This window comes from Gallinula chloropus, assembly GCF_964237585.1.
Source record: "Gallinula chloropus genome assembly, chromosome: 4".
Taxonomy (NCBI): Eukaryota; Metazoa; Chordata; class Aves; order Gruiformes; family Rallidae; genus Gallinula; species Gallinula chloropus.
Window position 1 is genome coordinate 47,649,937 of NC_140088.1, and position 23,001 is coordinate 47,672,937.

A 23,001-nucleotide genomic window follows, 5' to 3' on the forward strand; every position below is an offset into this window, starting at 1 on the left:
AATCAAAGGAAAAAAACCCAACAACCCACAAACAAACAACAAGTTTGTCACAGGGATGTTTATGTACGCTCAAGACAGAGTGCTGAAATATTTTGTGCTGGTGAAATCAGAAAAAAAAAAATTAAAATGACAACTTTCACACATAGTGCATTTCTAGTATATTCTGTCAGAAGTTCAAGAAAGTTTGGCCAAACTGACTTAGACTTGGCAAAAGAGTGTGCCTAGAGTCTATCCACCAGCAATATGTGAACGGCAATGTAATGGTTGCCCTTTTTTCTGATTTGCTTTTTTCTTGTTCTTTTGCTTATTCACACCTTTACTTCTATCTGATTCCTTTTTCTTTTCATCCTCCTTAAACCATGGACCCCAGACTCCTCCATTCAGCTTTGGGTTACTCCGAGGGTCCTTCGGTGGGTATCGAACCGGAACCGCAGTCTTATTGAACTGTGAAAGCCTCCGCAACAACTGCTTCACCACATCTGGATACCTCGCAGAGAGGTCCACTCGTTCATATGGATCAGCAGTTATGTTGAAAAGCCATACTGTTTTTCCAGCTGACCAAGAAACACGTTCATTGTGCCAGCGGTTGGGACCCACGTTGCTGAAGGCCTGTGGAGGTACCCAGTCACTATATCCTGGATTTCCTGTCAGTAGTTTCCAATGATTCACTCTGATGGCAGATTGAATCGCAGTGTTCCAGATCCCATAGCCAGCTTCCCAGGACCCATTTTTGGCTTTGGTGTAAATCGGGTCGATGTTGTGCAAGATATCTACCCGTGGAGAACGCCTGCCTTCACTAATGGTTTCCCATATATCATAGCCATCCAACTGGATATCTTCATCGATCTGCCCTTCTGCCAGTGTGATCAAAGTGGGGAACCAGTCTGTGATGTGCACCAGCTCCTTACACACAGACCCTTTGTTTTTCAGAAGGGGGCTATGGACAAACCCAACAGCACGAATACCTCCTTCCCAATACGTCCCTTTGCTTCCTCGGAGAGGCCAGTTACTTCCTCCTGCCATGGGCTGCCCACCATTATCTGATGAATAAATGATAATGCTATTCTCATAGTAACCATACTTCTTTAAAGCAAGGGTTACATTGTTTATGGCTTCATCCAAACAAGCTAGCATTGCAGCATATCTTCGCCTGTTGATATTATTTATCGAGCGATAATGTTCAAAATACTTGCCTGGTGCCTGAAGAGGTGAATGAACCGCTTGATAAGCAATATATAAGAATATAGGTTTCCTGGGGTTATGAGAAGCTAAGATTTTTTGCACTTTTTGTGTGTACATCTGTGTCGAGTAGATGCCATTGTCATGATCCCAAGCTGCATTGTCGTTCTCGTACAGGTCATAGCCACAGATCCCAGGGCTGTCACATTTGAAGTGAGTGTAATAGTCACCACTGCCTAATAGTGAGCCGAAGAAAGTGTCAAATCCTCTCTGCATGGGCATGCATTCTCTGCGATAAAACCCCAGGTGCCATTTGCCAACCATGTGTGTCGAATAACCAACCTCCTTCAGCTTCTGAGGTAGCGTGACATTATCCAGAGGTAAGCAGTTGGGTTGGGTTGGCCGTATAATAGAGTGCTGAAGACCGGTGTGTATCTGGTACCTGGAGGCAGGGAAGAGACAGGCATGAGGCAGGGGCGTGGAAAGAAATGGTCAGGCCCTTCTGCATAACAGAAAGTATCCCCAAGCATGCAGCAAATTTCTCTGGAAATATTTTAAAATGCACATGTCAGAAACTAACGAGGTCATACTATTAAATCTGCTGAAAAAGGACAGCATCTGTTTTGCTTCACATGTTTAAGAATGGTTCCCCCACCTCCTCTGGCCAGTGGGCAGTGATACAGAACAAGAAACATGACACAGCACCATCACATGCTTCCCTCCCCTCTGGCCTCATTTTTAATCTTTTAATTTCCTTGTAGCTATGAGCAATGCCGAAAGATCTCAGAGGCAACATGCTGCTGCCTGTGAACAATTATTTGGGCACTGATGTTTTAAAGCTAGCAGTCAAGCTCAATAAGCCCCTTCTGTGTTATACAAGCCCTATTAAGCAGAACCACTGCATTGTTTTTTCCCAAGCAGGGACAGTTCTGACTCGGGACATGCACAATGCCGAAAAGTCTGATGGTCTGATTCCTGGTTATCAATAATGTGATATGCACACAGGCTATGACTTAGAAAAGATATTACTAATATTATAACAACTGAGTCGGTTATCAGCACATACACAATGGGGTCTGGCTCTGTTCTCTTCTGCAACACCTACAGTCCCACACTTCAGCATTTATCTCCATAGTAAGAGGCATAAGCATGCATGGATGGCAAGGACCCTGGCCAAAACTCAATGATGCATCTGCAGTTACAGCGAAAGAAGTTTAAGAGTGACCACTCAAAGGGAAGGGATAATTGCATCCCTGGATCTCTTGTTCAGCAGACGTTTTCCATCCTTGCCTAACTGATCAATTAAATGCTTTCCTCCATGAACTGAGTTAGTCAAAATACCTGTATATATAGGAGCACAGATATTTAGAGGTCCTTTTTTTTCCTCCACAGAAAGCTTTCACACGTCCCTGTTTAACAATGATTATAGGAGATTATGTGGTTAAATACAATTTTTACAACGCCTCATAATTTACTAGTGGTAAACCTATCTCCAGCATATAAACATGCAAGACCTTGACCCTGTAACAGCAGTATATGTAAAGGATAGAATAAATTCTGCACTGCACTACAGTCTATGTGTAAAGAATACATATGGCCTCCATATGATTAGAAAATGAATTCAGCATGGGCAGTAGCAAGTATCAGAAATCAAGGACAAATCCATTTATATAATTTTAACTCTAACAAAAGGAAAAAAAAAAGTAACAGCACACTGTAAACCAAAGATGACTTCTCCTTGAGTGCAAGAATAGATTAAGTTCCAAATTGAATAGCTGGGTCCACCACTACTATGAATCTACCCCAAAACCCCGTTTTTATTAATTTGCAGCAGTAGGACTTGGGACTTCCAGACACATACTGCTACTACTGCCAGTCTAATGGGCCTCCTGAGATATCTAGAAAATTAAAACCATTAGGCTATTGCCTGTCCATAAATAGATTGAAGTCTACCATGCAATGTCTGTGAAGCATTTTCTATAGATGTCATCAATTTCCAACACAAGACCAGCTACTTCTTTCAAATGAATTGGTTGAATTTAATCCCAAATGTAGAAAGCAAGTTGTGATTATGCATACTCTGAAATTCATTATGATAATCACAACACTAACAAACAGTTCAATGCAAGCAAATGCTGACAGGCCACAGAATCAAGTTTTATGGGTTTTCTTAGACTTTGACCTTTATAGACAGTATTTACATAAAGGTAATAGACTGATAGTATTCTGTATGAAGTGTAGGGATTCAAGACTTGTGGATACTGTGTATGTGAGTTCTGAGCTCTCTTTGTTGTTGTCTGTGGAAAGTGCTAAGAAATATTGCTTTTGCAAACTGAAAAATGTTATTGTGTTCTTTACTGACTTAAAGGACTCAGGCTGCCTCATCAGAGATCCTGTGTAGGGAATTTAGGATAGCACATAAAATAAGGGGGAATACTGTTCTCAAGGGTTCAATTTGAGTATATAGCTCTGCTAAAAGATACAGATGATCCTGGACAATGAGATAAGGGGTTAAATCGTGACTGAGGACATGGGCTGGAACTTAAGGAAATCAGGCTCAAGGAACAGGCTTTAACCATGTTGATTGTACATCAAGGCAAACAGGAAAAACGGGCAAAACGATGTGGGGTCTCGATAAATCTGATAATTTTGATCAGGAGTGAACAAACCCTTTCAGAGGCTACAAAATTAACATGTGCAATCTGAAACCTGTATGGAGCTTTTGACTTCCTTCAGCCCAGGGCCATGTTAGTTGCCAGGGAAAGTTAAGATAAAGACAACTACTTGCCAGTAAGCAGTTGTCCCAGACAAAAGGACTCATACATTTTAATTTTCTTCACCAATGGAAGCGGGGAATGTCCCAGACATGCCATGTGTATTATATTGTGTACTGCTGTGGAGGGGGCGCCTGGGTTGAGCCTGTAAAATCCATAGTTAAACAGAGGAAGGAGGTGAAAGGTTCAACCAAGAGGAAGACTCGGGAGCCTTCATCGCTGAGACCCCCGACGACCACTACCACAGGACAATGCGCAGACGCAATTGGGAGGAGTTTATGGAAACCACCTCTTGGAACTCATCTTAATACAAAGCGGGACAGGTGATGAATATATATAGATGTATGGTATAAAAATGCTGCAAGCTCTGACCAAAAGTGTGCCCACTTTGTTGGGTCACCCGCTCTTGCAAGAACGTATAATAAATTATTGTTCCACTACGTATCTACCTTAAGTCCTGTTTTTAGGACCTTTTGTCATTTCTAACAACAGTGTGCATGCTACATTAAAGGGAACAATAGTCATGATTATGCATTTCCTTGTTAAAAGGAATAAAATACAGCAAATAGAAACCCACTTGCCACCCACAAATTATTAGAAGCAGGACTCAATGACCAGTAAGAGAAAATAGTTATATCTAGTCTTGCCTTTGCCAATTTCTACATACACTTCCATGAGAGCAAAAGCAGGCAGTAGGCACCTTGGCAGCAAGTTTAAATATCTCTTCTAAACAAAACCAGGTTAGCTAAATTCCATCAATCACGTTTCTTCAGTATTGGTGGTCTGTGGCAGCCATGTACATGATACGTTACCTAAATGCAAGCATGTAAGTTTGGCTTTTCACACAATATCTTCTCAGAAACAATCTTAAGGATCCTTGAGCTTGAGAAATTACTGTTTGCCATTCATAAATAGCAGCTATGCAGAAGTGCAGGAGAAAGTGGGTTTTTTTCTGCCCAAAATTCCAGATATTTGGTTCCAAAGCAAAGTTACAGCTATAGTTTAAATAGTAACGTGATGTCAGATAGGTAATTGGCTGAAACAGGACCAAAGTAAGCAATTGAAGTTTGTGCCATGAACATGAGTGATGCTGTAGGTATGGAAATAACTCTCAAGTCAGCCACGCGGCATTTTGCCCTGGTTAAAATTCTGAACAGCACTAAGAAGTGAAGGAAATGCCTGCCTTCTACATTAGCACATGATCTGTCACAAAACATACCTTCTGGCCAAACAATATAAATTAAGGGGAGAAAGGATGCATTGGCTTATGCTGCCTATTTTTTTACCTGCTTAAGATTGTGGGCAAGACATTCTGTATATCTACAATACTGTTGCATTGGTTTGAATGAGAGATAAAATATGTTTATTAATACTGGCAAATAGTACTACAGTTAGGGAGTTACTTCTCTGAGATGGCGAGTGCACGACTTACAGAAAAAAAATCTGCTTCTAGACAAGAGCAGCAAAGACTGATCACCTTAGTATGGAGACAGGTTTTCAGTAGGATATGAATTATGGTTTGAGGGTTCAAAGAGCTCTGCTGCAGTGAATGACATACACAATACTGTGCCACAGCCTGACCAGTGCTGCCTAATTATTTTTAGAAAATTAAGGGAGGCAAAGACAGTCCATTTTCTGCAGTAGGAAGGACCCCTCTGGTCCCACAGTCCTTGTTCCCAACTGCTGAACTGACCAAATGCTGAATGCGTGCTGAGATGAGACCTGGGTGCGTGTCATGGGATGAGACACCCCATCTCCCCACACCATGCGCCCCCCCGCCCCACCTCCACCCTCCCTACCCTGGCGCATGTCGTTGCCTTATGTTCCCTGCTTCCCTTGGGAAAGAAATGGAGCCATGTGGGCAGGGAATCCCGAATGTATCTGAATATGCACCTCATAACATTTTCTCTGCTCAAGTCTTTGGTCAATGTTAAACATATGCCAGAAAAAAAATCCCCCTATGAATCTATCATTTAACCAGTTTTAGCTTCTAGCTTACAACTTTAAAGATTTGGAGGGGGGGAGGGGATGGTGTAATGTGGATGGATCAGTGAAGCAAATGCAACTTTAAAGACTAAACTACAGACATGCGGTGTCGTCCCACATAAACCAAAACTGAAGTTTTCACAGGCAGACACACACACATATTCATTTAATCTCCAGTTGTATTCCTTGAATTTTTATGTGCTTATAAATCAGAGCAGAAAAATATCCATTTCTAAACCAAGTGTTTACATAAAAAGCCTAACTCAAATTATTTACTGTTTATCACTCTGGCAGTGCTACTGCAAACATTTCAAACATTTCACTTGAAAGATTCTGAATCTTGCCCTTCTTTCAAGTTTTTGAGGGACAGGGATGGTTTTCTTTGTGGTTTTGAATCAGGTAAGGCTCTTCCATCAAACAGAAGAAAAGAAAAAAAAACCTAGCCATTTATTCGTGGAGTAATAACATCACAGTTTTTGTTCCAATTGCCTTTTACAAAGGACCTGCAGGAGTTGAGGTATCCTTGTTTAACCAAAAGCCATTTGGATTTTGATGTATTAACTTAACCTCAAAATAATTTGTAAACTCTGATCTGATGCGAGTCCTGACATTTGGCCATTTGAATAATGTCTTTGCACTGATATATTTCCTATCCTGTGAATGGATTTTTATTATGTGGCACCTAGAAATGCCACCCAGAGTTACATTAACAAAAGTAAACATTTATCAACAGCAAGAACCAGAAGGTTTTCCAGCAAACTCTGTGGTAGTTCAGAAGTCTGGGTCCAGCAACAGACCCTGCTGCTCAAAAGTTGAAGAACCAAAACACCTTGCTTTTTTGTGACTATATTCTGACCAATTTTGTGTTTCAAGGATATGCACCAGCTCAACTTTTCTTTTATCATCCCAACTCCTCCTGACACACCTGGCGCCCCAGGACCAAGGCAGAGCTTGGTGAACAGCAGGAAAGAAACCCTCATCTCTAGAGTTGCTAGCTTTTCAGGAAAATCATCTGACTGTGGAAGCAAGTAGGGAGAGAGAAGAAGCAGAAACCTTTTTCTGTTTACTCTCCCTGGTTGCAAGGACTGATTAATGCAGGGAAAAATAAAAATCATATAATGAAACTCAAGCAGAAGTTTAAACTGTATATCACCCCGCAAATTAAAGTGTAATTAGTATTTTCACATGCTAATTTTTATTTGTTTTACAAAGTGGTCACTGGCCTGGCAGCATGTCTGCCTCTAACCTTTCCTGTCATTGAGAGGATTTATCTGCTCAAATGGGAGGACAAAAAGGATAGGGGAGAATGTGGGAGTGGGCAGCAGCTGGAATGCAGATGTGTATATCCAGCTATTGTTTTCTTTGCTCCAAGTCTGCTGCAGCTGTGGAAACTGAGTGCAGAGTTTCCGACTTTATCACTGAATGTTATTCATTTAGAAAAAAAAAGGGGGGGGGGGGTAGGATGAGTGATTGCATAATTGGAATGCTTGGTTTTATGTCTACATATAAGCGATACATTGTAAGAAAGCAATTTGACTAAATACTTTGCATGCCAACCACAAATCCAGACTTCAGCACCAAATTCTGGGCTCTCAGCAAAACCAGATCCCATTGGATATTACACCTAATCAACATGTTACAAGGAAAACAATTCAGGGAGCAATACTGAAGCTACACTTGCATGAGTAGAAGTTCGCACAAGCAGTTATTTTATCCATATGTTATGGCTCTGAAGTCAAGGCAAGCAAATGGCAAAGGAAAAACAATTCATTAGTAAGAGATGAACCTGTTAGTTTAACTTTAGTCATTTTTGCAGGAGGGAAAGCAGAAGAAAATTAGATAAATGGAGTCTAAAAGCCACAAACTGGCATACAGAAGAATCATCTCCCCTTGGGTACTTCAAAAAAGTAGTCTGCAGACCCTGTTGCAAGACCAGCGTGTTGGAGCAGGGGCATGGCACAGACTGGTTTGTAAAGGTTGTCTCTGTGCTACAGCATGTAACTTCTGAGCACTGAAAAGTGCATAAAAGTGGCCTCTATTTTAACCTGCATATTCACTGCTGTGCTGGAGAGAACACCATTGCAGATGTTCTTAATTTCCTGGACTAGTCATTCTTACAGGTTGGCATTTGCCCTATGTGTGTCATTGAAGTATTCTGTCTCAAAGAATATGTTAACTGGTAATAACACCGGCATTTTTACATTGCCAGAAAAAAAAATAATTGCCATGTATATGTGTGAAATATTTTTCAGCTAGAAATCTCAAGGGTGAAGGTCTTAGTACTGTGTGAGTTCAGGAAGATTAATTCACCTTTATAGAAGAACGGATTTAGTGAATGTGCCTAAGAGACGTGTCTACCTTTCATAAGAAGGCATCTTTCATAAATATGACATACTTGACAGCAGCCCTTATGGTAGCAACCAAACACTTATTTCCCTACTTCACACTTTAATTAAAGTACCCATTTTGACCATTTATTACTATTTCTGAATTAATATTGCCCTTATGCATTATTCATATATCCAATGCTTAGAGTCTCCATCAATCTAAATGCTATAAAATGACCTTGAATTGACAGCAAGGATGACTGAGGACAAAAAGACAAGATGGAAAATACAGGTTAACAACTACCACATCATGGTTTTATGCGATATCATTTGAGAGAGATAACTGCTTTATAATAAAAGAACTTTATGACATTGAAAAAAATCAGGGTTATTCCAAGTTTGAGAGACCTCTCCAGTGTTTTATATACCTCTGCACAACATCTAAACTTTGTGAAAGCTACAATTTTTTATTAACCATTGAACAAAACCTAAACATACCATTTCTGAGCATGACACTGGAGAATGTCATAGTTTTATTGCGTTATTGAGCTTAAGTATATCATAGGCCATTAAGTTTCTTTTTAAACTTTAGCCTTAAAATTAGGGATAATTTATTATTGAGACTATGCTACTTAATTGATAATGGCCATAGTCTCTCTTTAGTGTTTACAATATTCTTACTATCCTGCTCTAGGATATCTCTTAGTCAACTGTCTCAAAGCACCTGCTACAGGAAAGAGAGAACAGATTCTAGCCCCCTTAATCAATATATACCTACTTAAGTTGAAAGATCATTTCCCTCCATTTGGTTTGAATATTCTTTTAGATAAATTTCTGCTCAGTGTCATCAAAATGAGCCCCCAAATTAATTCACAAAATGCCTTTACTAGCGCAGAGATTCACTGTGAATGCTGATTAATTAATAAATATTTTTGGATTATTTTTTTCTGTTTCATCTTCTTAATGGTTGGACTTCATGATCTTCAAAGGTCTTTTCCAACCTTGTGATTCTGTGATCTTAATTTTGCTATTCTATTTGTTTTGTTAAATGCAGTTTATTGTATAGTATTATTGCAAAACATGTGTTTGTACTAAAAAGAAGTTATTATCTCTTCCTTCATCCCCAATGTATCACACAGCCACTCAACATAGCAGGATATTCATCTAGAGCAACACAAATGGTCATTTACGTTTAAAGCTTAATTATACATTTCAAGATGCTTGTAATGAATACTGCTAGTTCATCAGTTGCACATTAAATGATAAACTATTAGCTAAAACTGAAAAAGCTGGAGTGTGTGAACCACCTAATCTACTTAACCCCGTAACTTTGAGTTTATCCAATGCTGCAGTGCCCACCAGACACCTCCTGTTTGAGATCTTTAACACCAGCATTCCTGTCAGGGAGGCAACGATGCCATTCACTGTTGTCTCTGCAGGTATCCTGGGACAGACACTGACAGAAATTGCTTCATGCCACTCCAGAATATAAGTAATTTTCTAAGAAAATCTACAGTGCCAATAGTACGGACAACAGCTTTATCTGGACTGAAGAAAAGAATTACATTTTGACTTTTCAACAACATAGTTTTCTCGGCTGACTTTCACTTGATTTGAAAAAGAAGGCTGGGAGCCAAGAGATGCTTTCTGCTGGATTCAGCATATGTTTTAGCCTGTGCATTGCAACAGACTTTTATTCTTTCATCCTTTGAATACATTCATATTAGTTTCTTAGTCTTTTGTCTTTCCCGTTCCTTTAAGAAGGGATGGTGCTACATCTGTACTACTACATAACACTCAAAATGAGCTTTTTTAGTCTTCTGATAGAAAACACTGGAAGGATGCAAAGGAACAATGGTGTTGAAGGCACTGTGTGCAGTTCCCAAAGAAATAATGTATTAAGATGATGAAGTATTTCATTACCCTGGGTTCCAGATGAAAAAGTTCCTGATTGACAACATGGGAAAATGAAACATCTTTGTTTATTCACAGAGGAGCTTCCACATGGAAATGAAATGCTTTTGCTGCTGTTATCTGAGTGGTTGTCAATGTAGGTGTGTTTTTATAGCAGAGGAAGGAGTAGGAAGCAGCTTTTCAGCACTGTCAGTCATTTGTGTGAATTTTTAACTGACACATCAGAGAGATTACATGCTGTATAATACGGCATAAAAAGCAAAGCAAAATGTCTGTATTCAGCATGATTCTTCTCTTACTTTAGGGGTTTTCCAATTTCTGTAAAGCCATAAAAGTGTGAAGAAGTGAACTTCTCTTGCATATTCTTAAATGTTGCAGTTATCTGCTTCTTTCTCTCTTAAAAGCCCCATATGTGGGAACTGAGAAGGAAAAAAAAACACTTCAGCAGGTACTATGCACAGCTCAGTGCAAGCCACCCCTTGGAACAGAAGCAAGTACTAAAACACCCGTGAGATTTAGCTTGCACAGTCGCCTCTGATTGTGAGGAGTTTGGTGCTTAATGGGGCTCTTTTCTGCTTCTGTACCAAAGGGAATTGAGCTGCTATCTTTGTGCTCTATCCAAATCACGCAATGGCTAGGGAAACCTATGGCTGTGATGCAAGCAGGAGTGCAGTAAAGTCAGAATTCTCTCTGTTCCAGTGGTTAATGGCAGCCCACACCTTTGATGGTGCTAGGGCATGGGTCAGTACAAATCCCTCTCCCACCATCCTGCTACACTCTTCCCTTCCCTTCAATTTCCTATGCCACAGAAGAAAACAAACTAGAGTTAGTAAGGACCAGAGGTTAAATGCACATCTGTTTCTCGGCCTCCATATGACTAAATAATGAAGTGATTTGGATAAATGCTTCTTTATTTCCCTCCTAAATCCTGCTTAACAAAACAAGTAGTGCTATCTTGGATGGCAGTGCTGCATGCACGCTCTAATCCTTTCTAATGATCGGCAGTTTCTCATTTATACTGCTCCTCAGTCACATCACACTTTACTGTTTGCATCATGGGAGCATCCAAAAGCTGAACAGAAACTGAGGCCACAGTGCAATAGGCCTGAGAATGAAATGGAGTGTAAGGTCGGAGGTGAATGGAAACAGGCGCCTCAACTTTGTTAGTCCATCCTTGTTAGAAACCATGACTCTCACACATACAGCAAGTATGGCTAAAACCAGACAAAGCATACATAAAATATTCACTATAAAATCTTACTATAATAATGGAACTGTGCCTTATTTAAGATGCTAGCAGGCGATTTTGATCCCAGACAAAATACCACAAAAATGACTCATGTAATGGAGCAAGTGGGCTAAGTGTAAGTGAGGTGTAAATCGGACACAAAGTTTTGGCAGCATACATTCGACTTATTAAACAATGAAATCCTAGTACATTCATGGAACCTATGTATGGATGCCATCAACGCTGTGTATGTGTGCCTTCTCTGGGGCTTCCCCAAACCTGAAAACGTTTGTTTAACAGAATGATATTAGCATCACATACCCTGTGATAAGTGCTATAAGGACAGATACCCTCTGCAAAATCGCTCCTACTGAAGTAGGAGGTGTATTATTCTACATGTATAATATTCTATACTATGAAACAATTTCAAGGCAAAGAATAACTTGGCAGAAGTGGATGGGTATATTGGCCCAAATCAGATGTCAGACTAAGGGTGAAGTTTTCATTGATTTCACAGGGTCTTTGTTCTGATCTCTTATTTTGGTAATTTTGACCTAGCTGCCCCTTCTATACTTTAAGTCACTCAAATGGGTCCTCTCCAGATGGACACCTGATAGTGACCCATTTTGTCCTACAGTCAAAGCAAAAGATGCTCATATGTTCATATTTCCCTCATTCAACTGTATGCTGTTCTTATTCTTGAGTTCACCAGACTTTACTCATGTATATTATAGAGAAAGAATGTGCATAAATTATGGTGTTGTGTTACTAACTGATTGCATATACTGTCAAAGAGCATGAATTTCCATCACTAACTCCAACAGTTGAAAGACAAAATAAACATAATATTGTAAATTAAGAAAACCAGAAGTAATTTAAATTGTTATCTCTGAAAAAGTAAATGCCTCCATTCTAAAAGGTTTCTTTTGGAGCCATGAGAAATAAAACCCTTTTTAAAAAATGAATATTTAAAGGTGTAAGTAGAGAGCAGTGTTTCCCAGGGGTCAGTGTTGGGTCCGGTCTTGTTTAACATCTTCATCGATGTCCTCGATGAAAGAATAGCATCCACCCTCAGCAAGTATGCCAATGATACAAAGCTGGGAGGAGTGGCTGACACGCAGGAACACTGCGCTGCCATCCAGCGCGACCTGGACAGGCTGGAGAGCTGGGCAGGGAGAAACCAGATGAGGTTTAATAAAAGCAAGTGTAAAGTCTTTCATCTGGGAAGGAACAACCGTTTGTTTCAGTACAGGCTGGGGGATGACCTGCTGGAGAAGAGCTCTATGGAGAAGGACCTGGGGGTCCTGGTGGATGACAGGTTGGCCATGAGTCAGCAGTGTGCCCTGGTGGCTAAGAGAGCCAATGGGATTCTGGGGTGCATCAGGAGGAGTGTGGCCAGCAGGTCAAAGGAGGTGATCCTCCCCCTCAACTCTGCCCTGGTCAGGCCCCACCTGGAGTATTGTGTTCAGTTCTGGGCTCCCTGGTATAAAAGGGACAGGTATGTCCTGGAGACAGTCCAGCAGAGGACTGGAGCATCTTGCTTATGAGGACAGGCTGAAAGAACTGGGGCTTTTCAGCCTTGAGAAAAGAAGGCTAAGTGGGGGACCTTATTACTGTTTATAAATATCTCAAGTGTGGGACACAGAGGGAAATGGCTAATCTCTTTTCAATGGTCTGTGGAGACAGGACAAGGGGCAATGGCTGCAAGTTAGAGCATCGGAAGTTCTGATCCAACATGCAGAAGAACTTTTACACAGTGAGGGTGACAAAGCACTGGAGCAGGTTGCCCGGAGAGGTTGTAGAGTCTCCTTCTCTGGAGATATTCAAGACCTGTCTGGATGCCTCCCTGTGCAATATGTCCTAAGGAACCTGCTTTGGCAGGGGGGTTGGACCCAATGATCTCTTGAGGTACCTTCCAACCCCTACGATTCTGTGATTCTTTGAGAAACATTACTTGTTACAGAAAAAGGGAAACAGATTTGGCATTTATCAAATTTGTTTCATTAAATAGATATAGAGCTTTGACTCAGGATGATCCCTTTGTATGGGCAGACCTTCAATACCTGCTTAAATTCCTTGGGGACAGGAGAGCTTTCTCAAACAAGAAAGACTTAAACAATAGCCTGTTCTTGAACTGATATTTAAGTGCACTTCCAGTCTTTGCAACATCTATAACTAGTCTGTAAATGTTTTTACATCTAAGACACAAATAGGTGCTCAACAGGATTCTCAAAAACATGAAAGGAATGCAAGCAAGGTATGGCAACTAAAAAAAAAAAAAAAACCAAAACCAAAAAACCCACTAATTCCCAATCTGCATTATTGAGCTTTCTTTGAAAAAAAATGGAATTGGTCATTCAGGATTTCTCTGTAAACCTTGCACTGCAGTCAGGGAAATGGAATTTGTTAAGGTGGGTACAAATTCAGGCATACCTGTGTGTGCACAGGGAGGTCTAATATGACATCTAGATCCTTAGAGGAGCACGGCAGCTTTCTTCCCAAGAGAAAATATGCATGCCATCCAAAATGCTTATTTTGAGATCAGTAAATTGTTCTCTATTTTAACTTGCAATTCTGTTGCCCCAGTAGAACTACATGTCATGTTAGTATATTCACAAATGATATAGCCTTCACACACACCCCCTTTTTTTTTTCTTTTGTAAAAGGGAAATTAATAGGACACACTGTTTTCTCAGAGTTTCCAAAACAAAATCATTGTCCTTAGAGAAAAGCATCTCCTACAAATTTGATCTTCAACCTTAGGGTTTCTTGGGGGAGCATTTATTGAAAAAGATGACAGTAAGACTATAACCCATCACTCCTGTTTAAGCGCAATTAACTACCAGGAACATTACTCAATCAGTAGCAAATAACTTTTGGCTCCCAAATCACTTATGTCCTCTCAAGGTTGCTAAACTATGGATTTCAGCAGTTATTTATCATGGCAATAACATCAAAATTAAGAAAATGCTGTAATGCAAACAAATGAAGCATCATCATTTACAGCTTGTTTTCAATACCAACATTCACCCCTGTGGGGGCAGCAAGATGGGAATTGTGGGGGATTGTAAAGGGAAAAGAGGGAAGGAGAAGAAAGAAGAATTAGGCATGTTTTTTATCTGTCACAAAAGGCAAGACAAAATATTTCTTTTCTCTTCAGCAGCCAAGTGAGCTAAAGGAAGGGTCAGCACAACTGAACGCACGGCCAGCAATTTGCTGACATTGTATAGCATTATTACAACTGTACAATATCACGCAGAGCTGATGAGTTGTGACAATACCACAGAGCTATCTTCATTTAAGATGTTAATAAAACTGATGAACATCAGAACTGATGAATAAAACTGATTAACATCCACTTAGTGTTGTTTGTATGAAACTTTTCCATTCACTAAACAAATCTTGTCTTCTTGGTGTCACTCTAATGGGTCACATGAGAAGGAAGCAGCCCAGAAGCAGCTGTAAACCCTTCAGGAAGCCTGTCTGCTAACCCAGTAACAACATCCTTATCTACATTTTCCTATTAGCAATAACAATACATAACTCACATAGCTCTTCAGATATAGGCACTCCAAGATAGGGAAAAATGCAGCCTGTCACAGAAGAAAACCGGTACCAAAAGCTTAACTGTAGAAAGTTACGTAGTTGGGTGGACAATTTTCGGTTACGAACTGGATCAAGTTTGTGCCTTGACAATTTTCTCTACAGATTTTTTTTTTTTTGCTCTACATTAACCCAAACTGAAGCTTCCTGAGGGGCATTTCCTTACCGTGTGCAACTTGAGCTTAATATGTTGTTGCTAACCTTGCAAATACTGTCTGAGAGCAACAGGCTTATCAAGGATCAATGAACCAGTTTTCTTGCAAGGGTGGGTGCACACTATAAAGCATTTTCAACTCGTTCTGCGAACTTGCCCCTGCAATTCAGGCAGTTCTTTACTAACTGTCCTAGATAACTTGTTCCTTGGTGAGATGAGAGTCTGAGCTAAACACACATTTTGGCTCTAACTTGGGAAAATGAAGTTTCTTCTATTTTTCTGATACAATGTATTTAACCAACAGGGAAGCAAAGCAGTACTGATGGCCATTTGGGGAAACTGCATCAATCTCTCCTGGTAAGTATGGCAACTGCTGCACCAGGGCAGGAAGTAAGGAGATAAAAGGAAGAAGGGAAAGATGAAAAATTCACAGAAAACTCATTAGCACTAGAGTGCAACTTAGTGTTTTCCTTAGGGCTTGATCCAGTTATTCATGTAATGCAAAACTTTAACTTAAGCCTTTCATTAGATTTCATACACTTTCCTTTACAACTTTCAATACATTTTAGATATAAAGTCAGTTGTAGTTGTTAGTATATAAGTGCAGTGTTTTTAAAGCAAATAGCTTCCTGTCTAAAATTCAAAGGAAATTTGAAAAGTATCTAATCTAGACATGACAATATATAATTGTGTAAAGGACACCAGGAACTAGCTAATAGACAACATAAATTACTTCACAGGTTTTTATTGCCTGGCAGTTAAGATTTTTTTTTTCTTGGGGGGGTGGTGGTGGGTTTGTTTTTTTTTCTTTTGGAATGTCATTCAAGTTTAAACTGTCCAGTAAATTTTCAGGCTTCCCTCCTGCCCCCTTTTCGCATGCAGATTGCAATATTAAGTAGAAAGAAAAATCCCACAGCAAACTAGTTTTTTGCACTTGGTCACAATAAGCATAGCTTGGAAATGACACATCAGCCTAGGAACAATAGAATAGCAAAGAGCTGAATTATTACATTTGGAAATGGCATACATCCTGGGATGACTGCAGAAAAGCCAAGGCCAGACACACTTTCTCTTGAAATATGTAAGTTAAGGTTCAGCTGTGGGATGTGAAAAAAAGTTACGCTGGCTCTCCAGTTCTCTGGTGTGCTACTTAAGTTCTTCTCCCCTTTTATTTTGATATCAGTGTATAAATATTTTATGAACTACAGGTCTTTGAACTGTCTTTATCCCATTCACTGATTCTCATTTGTCTATTTGAAATTTTCTTGTACACTATGAGAAATTCATCATCCTTGTCTGTCAAAAACAACCCAACAAAAAACCACATAACAGTAATTCTGTTTGTTGCCAATGCTACAAGTCAACTCAAAGGGCAGTAAATTTCCACTTAATATCAAAGCTGCATGGAGACAATTGTATTCTGACACATTAGAAGCAGCAAAGCTCAAACAGTTTTAAGTCATTCTTTATATACCACTCCCAAAGATACCAATTAACATTCTTTCAGTGTGGACTAATGTAAATCCTGATTTCCACCAGAAAAATAAAAACATGGCTCTATGTGTCTATGTATCTTATTGAGTATTTGGCATTATAGGCAACTGATACACTACACAATCTGTTCTGATGCTATACCAGGCCAACATTCACTCCTTCATAAAGCACATAGCATTTTGTAGTAGTTTGAAAAAATAAGTATCTGATGCAAAGCTTTTCATACAGCCTGTCAAAGTATCCCAGTTCAACACAACTAAATAGGTCTGAATTAACTACACTTTCTAGAATCCACCAAATTTTTCCAGTTCAGAAAAAATATTTCCTTCCACTGATCCCCATCCATCTTTATTCTCATTCCTGTGGGATGAAGGAAACAAACCACCCATGCTTGAAATTACAGCCAATCACAATTCTAGAATCTAAGATGGTATGACTGGTTTGACAAGGAACTATCTACTTTTCTTCTGAGATTACCTGAATTCCCTGTACCAGATCTGAAATAGCTGTTGCAACTCTTTCTCAATTGAACTCAAAATGAAGATATTAGCTTCACTATGATTTAGAGCACTTGCTTATGAAAACACCTCCTTTTAATTTCACTTGTTTCGGAAAAATGTCTCATCATTTTTATGAATACTGATTCCTTCTGTACCAGTATTCATAAAAATATCCTTTGCATCAGTTACACATAAGGCTGGAATAATAGCTTCACTGGGTCACTGGGGTTCCTTACAGGAGTCACTGTGACCAAACTAACATGAGCTTCAGAGATTCACCTTCAAGAAGTTCTGATTTTGCCTTCTGCAGTGGTTTATATGGTTTTCTTCTGTATGAATGTCACTACTTTGCAGAGTTCAGCAATATAACTCTCTCCAAGTCTTCAGGAATTTGCTGCTTCTCCTAAAGGTTTCCCACATCTCAAATAACCTTTCAGTAGACAGTCAGGATCAACAGTCATGTTGTTATTTTTCATCACACTTCTCCAGCACACTAAAAGCACTCTTGAAAGGCCAGAGTAATTAAATCTGGGTTTAAATTAAAACCTCTAATAGAGTTGCAGATATTCTGGTGATAAGAAACAGAATCCTGCAGCCAACAAAATAAAAAGCACTGTATTTTGCTCATCCATCTGTTTTTCTTTTCTAGACAAAAAATATTTTTTTTTCTTTTTTGGTAACTTCTCTTGAGATGAAAAAAACCCCAAAATTCTCATTTCTCATTCTCTCCTTGAATCTGCACCTTCCAAGGTGTGTTACTGAGAGAGGGAGAAATGAACCAAAACAAGTCTTACAATGATAAAACTTAAAGCGTATGACTATTATGGAAGTCTTGATATAGATGGAAAAGAAATATTTAAATTAGCCTACTGAACAAATGGAATTATGTGGAGCAGGCTATACCTTTTAATAAAACCCCAAAATGCATATACACCATTTCATGTGCTCACCAGAAAGGATTTCTCCCACTCACTCCCACAGGAATGTGCTTATGAAATTCCACTTCTCCTGATTCAGTGACTCCCACTTCAACATTCTTCCCAATTATAGCCATATTTTCAGCTGCTTGTTTAAAAAGCATTTGAGAGCCTTTTATTACCTGCAGACAGTTTATTCTCTAGAAAAGAAATGCAAACAATTAAACACCATGCCTGCACACTGCAGTTTTCCACCCCAAAGTTAACTAGCAGCTAAAGAAACAAATTGTGGATCAGGAAAGGTGGAATCTCTCTATTGATTTGTCTCAAATGTCCTTTAGATGTAAGATAAAGGACTTCCAACTCTTTAATAAACTGTGGCATCCTCCCAAGATCTCATTCTCTCTATCCTCTCACAGGGGCTGTCCACCCCAGAGAAACTTTGCCTTGGTGCTAGCAGTAACCCAGCTACAATGGGAGTTTATGGTAATACCCCAGACTGCAGTCTTCAATGGCAAAGCCAAAATTATGTTCCCTTTTGCTCCCTCTGGAACCTGGGCAATAACCTCTGACTTCAGAAAGGTGACAGATGTTAGCAAGAAAAGTATCTTAAGGCATGCAGATAAGTTAATGTGATTTAGCTCAACACAACTCTTCATTTTATCAGCCCAGAATAATAACTCAGTTCTCCTCCACTCACAGAGCACTGTGAAGCCAACTTATTAATACCTCCTTAATGCCAACTTATTAATGCCTCCAGCTGGATTTTGGTGAACGGAACAGAATCCAACTGGAGGCTGGTCACGAGTGGTGTCCCCCAGGGCTCAGTCCTGGGTCCAGTTCTGTTCAACATCTTTATCAATGACCTTGATGAAGGGATTGAATGCTCCCCCAGTAAGTTTGCAGATGACACTAAACTAGGAGGAAGTGCTGATCTGCCTGAGGGTAGGGAGGCTCTTCAGAGGGATCTGAACAGACTGGACCAATGGGCTGAGACCAATGGGATGAAGTCTAACAAGTGTAGAGTGCTGCACATGAGACATAACAACCCCATGCAGCACTACAGGCTTGGGGGAGACTGTCTGGAGAGCTGTCAGGCAGAGAAGGACCTGGAGGTTTTGGTTGACTGCATGCTGAATATGAGCCAGCAGTGTGCCCAGGTGGCCAAGAAGGCCAATGGCAACCTGGCTTGTATCAGAAACAGTGTGGCCAGTAGGTCCAGGGAGGTGATTGTGCCCCTGTACTCGGCATTGGTGAGGCCACACCTTGAGTACTGTGTGCAGTTCTGGGCTCCTCACCATAAGAAGGACATTGAGGTCCTTGAGCAAGTCCAGAGAAGGGCAACCAGGCAGGTGAAGGGGCTGGAGGTCAAATCATATGAGGAGCAGCTGAGGGAGCTGGGGATGTTTAGCCTGAAGAAGAGGAGGCTGAGGGGAGACCTTATCACTGCCTCACAGCTACCTGAAGGGAGGTTGTAGAGGGGTGGGCGATGGTCTCTTCAGCCAGGTGACAGGACAAGGGGAAATGGCATGAAGCTGCACCAGGGCAGGTTCAGATTAGATGTTAGGAAAAAAAATTTTTACTGAAAGAGTTGTCGAGGCCTGGAACAGGCTGCCCAGGGAGGTGGTTGAGTCACCTTCCCTGGGTGTGTTTAAAAAAAAGGTAGATCAGGTGTTTAGGGATATGGTTTAGCTTAGGATGGGAATGGCTGGACTTGATAATCTTAAAGGTCTTTCCAAACTTGTGATTCTGTGATTCAAAAGCTACATGAAATCCCTTGACAGAAGCAGCAACAGAGGGCCAAAGCTTTAAGACCAAAGTAGCTAGAGTCTCCATAGTTCAGTGACTCTCTCAAAGGTCTATGATGACAATTACTAGATTTCTCATCCTTTATCCTCTGAAAACTGCTTTCAAAAATTTCTAGGGTGAGTTCCAGGGTGGGAGGGTAAGTTACAGCAAAGAAGGACAGAAGAACTTCCCTTCAAGCCCATCTTTCCTATTTCTTCCCGTTCACTGTTTCCCCGTGTTACTAACCAGCATATTGGGGCTCTTTTACCCAGCATGAGCACAGACAGCACGAGGATGGCAGCATGTTCTCCTTCCTAGAAAATGTTTTGCTCTCGGCTTAGCCACAGGTTGTCTTGCTTCACTTACTCTTGTGTTATCAGACACCTACACAAATCAAGACAAGGTTTCTTTCCTTCCTCGCTTCCTTAAATACTGAAGTGATGAGGTGCAAATTTAGAAGCAAGTGGTATCAGTACACACACACACCCCTCCTGTGATTTTTTTTTCTTAAAGACTAACAGCTGCATTCCACACATAGAAAATAGGTTAAATCATCTACTTTAGTGAAGGAAAGCAATCTGTCCATCCCCTGTCACATCTTCTGGCATGCCAATCTCCAGTTGTAGCAGGAGAACTCAGAACACTCTGTTTTTTCACCAGGATCTTCAGACCTAATGGGACAGAATACAGGAGGGGACACACAGTTAAGCTGCATTCGGGGGTGTAGGGTGGGGGGAGTTGTGTGTATTTCTGGTTTTGGTGTATTACCTGTCTTCAAGCACCTACCACTTACCTAAATAGACTGTCTGGGTTTATTTTGATTTATTTAACAACTAATTTAGGAAAATCCACATTATTATTTCTAAATTGTGTATCAAATTCTAGCTTTAAGGGAATGACATTTTAGGTTTAACAGATTATTCCCATTTTAACAAGTCGCATATTTTTCATTATTTCATGGCAAAACCATGCATGTGTATTAAATAAAACCTTGCAATTAGTGGCTTCAGTAGCTCTTGAATTTGAGTTCACCTAGCCAACAAAACAAAGATACATCAGTGTAAAAATAGAAGAATAGAAAAACGATGCTTCAAAAACGTACACTGAATACTAGGAAGAGTGCAGTCATTAACAATTAAGAAAATTAGCAAATCATCTAATCACTCTCTCCCAAGATGGATGAAGTTTTCCTGGCCAAGGTCATTTCTTTGTGTTGTTTCCTATGTGTTCCACCCACGAGATACAGTCACGTACTTCACATTCCACATTACATCTCTAGCCCTGGATCAGCTTCTTAAGGCTGTCCCAAGCAGTCACGGTGAGTATAGAAAATGTAAATGTCTCCATATGATTACCTATCACTTTCCCTGCTCCCCTTTCTTCCCACAGGCAGGTAGAGGACATTGCCACAACAGGAGGTGGCACAGAATAAACACGTCACATTCCAAATCCTGAGCATCACTTCCTCAGTCCAATGGGAACACAGAGGAAAATGCAAAGCATGCCTTCCCCCATGAGTTATGTTGACTCAGTGTGACCTATGCACCCAGCACAGGAGTGGGAGATGAAGTACAGTCACTGGTTGTCTTTGGCAAAAGGAGCGAAATAAGAAAAATGAGTTTTAAAACATTACATTTTTGAACTACCAAAATAAGTCCTTGATCATGCTGATTTATATTTACAGTAAACATTTCTAGAGTTCATTTACATGTGAACTCTTTCCTTTGCTAAGTTAAATTTATGCTCATTTAGACTCAGAATTTGACTACTTTCCAATATGAAGTCACTGATTAGTCTGCACTGGACCACTGTAAACCCGGAGTATTTCCATTTGTGTCAATGCAATTGATGTTAAGTTATTAATTGCGAAGAGCACCTTATTTTGATGTATTGGAGGTTTTGGGGCAAGACAAATTGGCTGTAATTAAAGCATGGTTGTTAAGCCCAAGCTGCTGAAAGATTTCTTTGAAGAGAACACTTATGTTTATGCAGGAAAATATTTTCAGTTTGGATCAGCGTACTACAGACAGACATGGTTTCTGTATGGCATGAGCAGCTGATAAGCCTACAGCAGACGGCAGAGGGGAAATATTTTAATTCCATTTCTGCCTGGCCAGTGTTGTACCAGCACCAACTGTTTCAGACACTTCTGCAGTGTGGTAATATGTGCAAATATTTCCTTCAAAAACATGCAGAATTTTATTCCAAGTACACAGGGCTGTTTTGACACAAGTTATCAACTGCTACCAAACAGAGCAAATTCAGACCATATTTCTTCCATTTACTAAATTCAAAATTTCCCACATGCAAGCCAAGGGAATGAGGCTAGACAAGGGTGAGTTTTCTGTACCATTTAAAAAAAAAAACAACTACTATGGTCATGTACATTTGTTGCCAGAAGAATGAAAGTTCAAGTGAGACAGCAAATTTATTTTCCATAGAAGAATGGTAGCAGAAAAAATGAAAACTTTTATGTCACCCTTACTACTCTTTTTCTAGATACCAAAACTTTACTTGGCATTCAATAATCCATTATTTTCCCTTTTAAATTTGGGAGAAGACAGTTTTTTTAAAAACTGCTTCCCTACACTGAAAAGGCAAACAGACAGCTATTCTACAGACCAATCTATCACCACTGCAGGAAAATTACAGTATTTCTTTTTTGGAGTAATGTATTTTTTAGCATGGAAGTTTTTCCTCTAGGAAACCTTTTTTAAAAGGCTGGGTACTTTTACAGCACTTATTTTGAGCAGTGAATGTTTTTAATCTTCAGCTCTCTCTTCTGAAAACTATGAGTAACACTGACTTTTACTAAATTACAGTACTGTGCACAGAATCTGGCAAGTTCTCAAGGTTGTCTTATGAAAGGTGAGGAAAAAATACAACAAAACTTGCTGATAAACAAAAAGCAGGAATACTTGGCTGAGCAACAGATGTTGCCCTCTCTGGTACTGCTAGATCAAATGAAGAAACCAACAATTTTTTAAATTTTTTTTTTGTAATATAATCCTGATGGTTTCAATCTAGTAAGGAACTACTTTTCCTACCTTCTTCATCATATTCCATGTTTTTTTTTTGAGAGGAAGAGAAGAAACTCTTATGCACAATTACAAACATGCATGGTTTATTCCTGAAAC

The 23,001-nt window shown here is 39.9% G+C and overlaps 1 protein-coding gene across 1 annotated transcript in view; it reads right to left on the minus strand.

Annotated features, from left to right (window-relative positions):
• Positions 1-228: 228 nt before the first annotated feature.
• ARSJ (arylsulfatase family member J) overlaps positions 229-23,001 on the minus strand; it is a gene marked incomplete at both ends in the record, with an annotated part of 36,860 nt that continues 14,087 nt past the window's right edge. The window contains one exon of the mRNA XM_084263893.1: positions 229-1,621. Within this exon, the coding sequence (XP_084120019.1) occupies positions 229-1,621 (1,393 nt within the window). The remainder of the gene's footprint in view (positions 1,622-23,001) is intronic.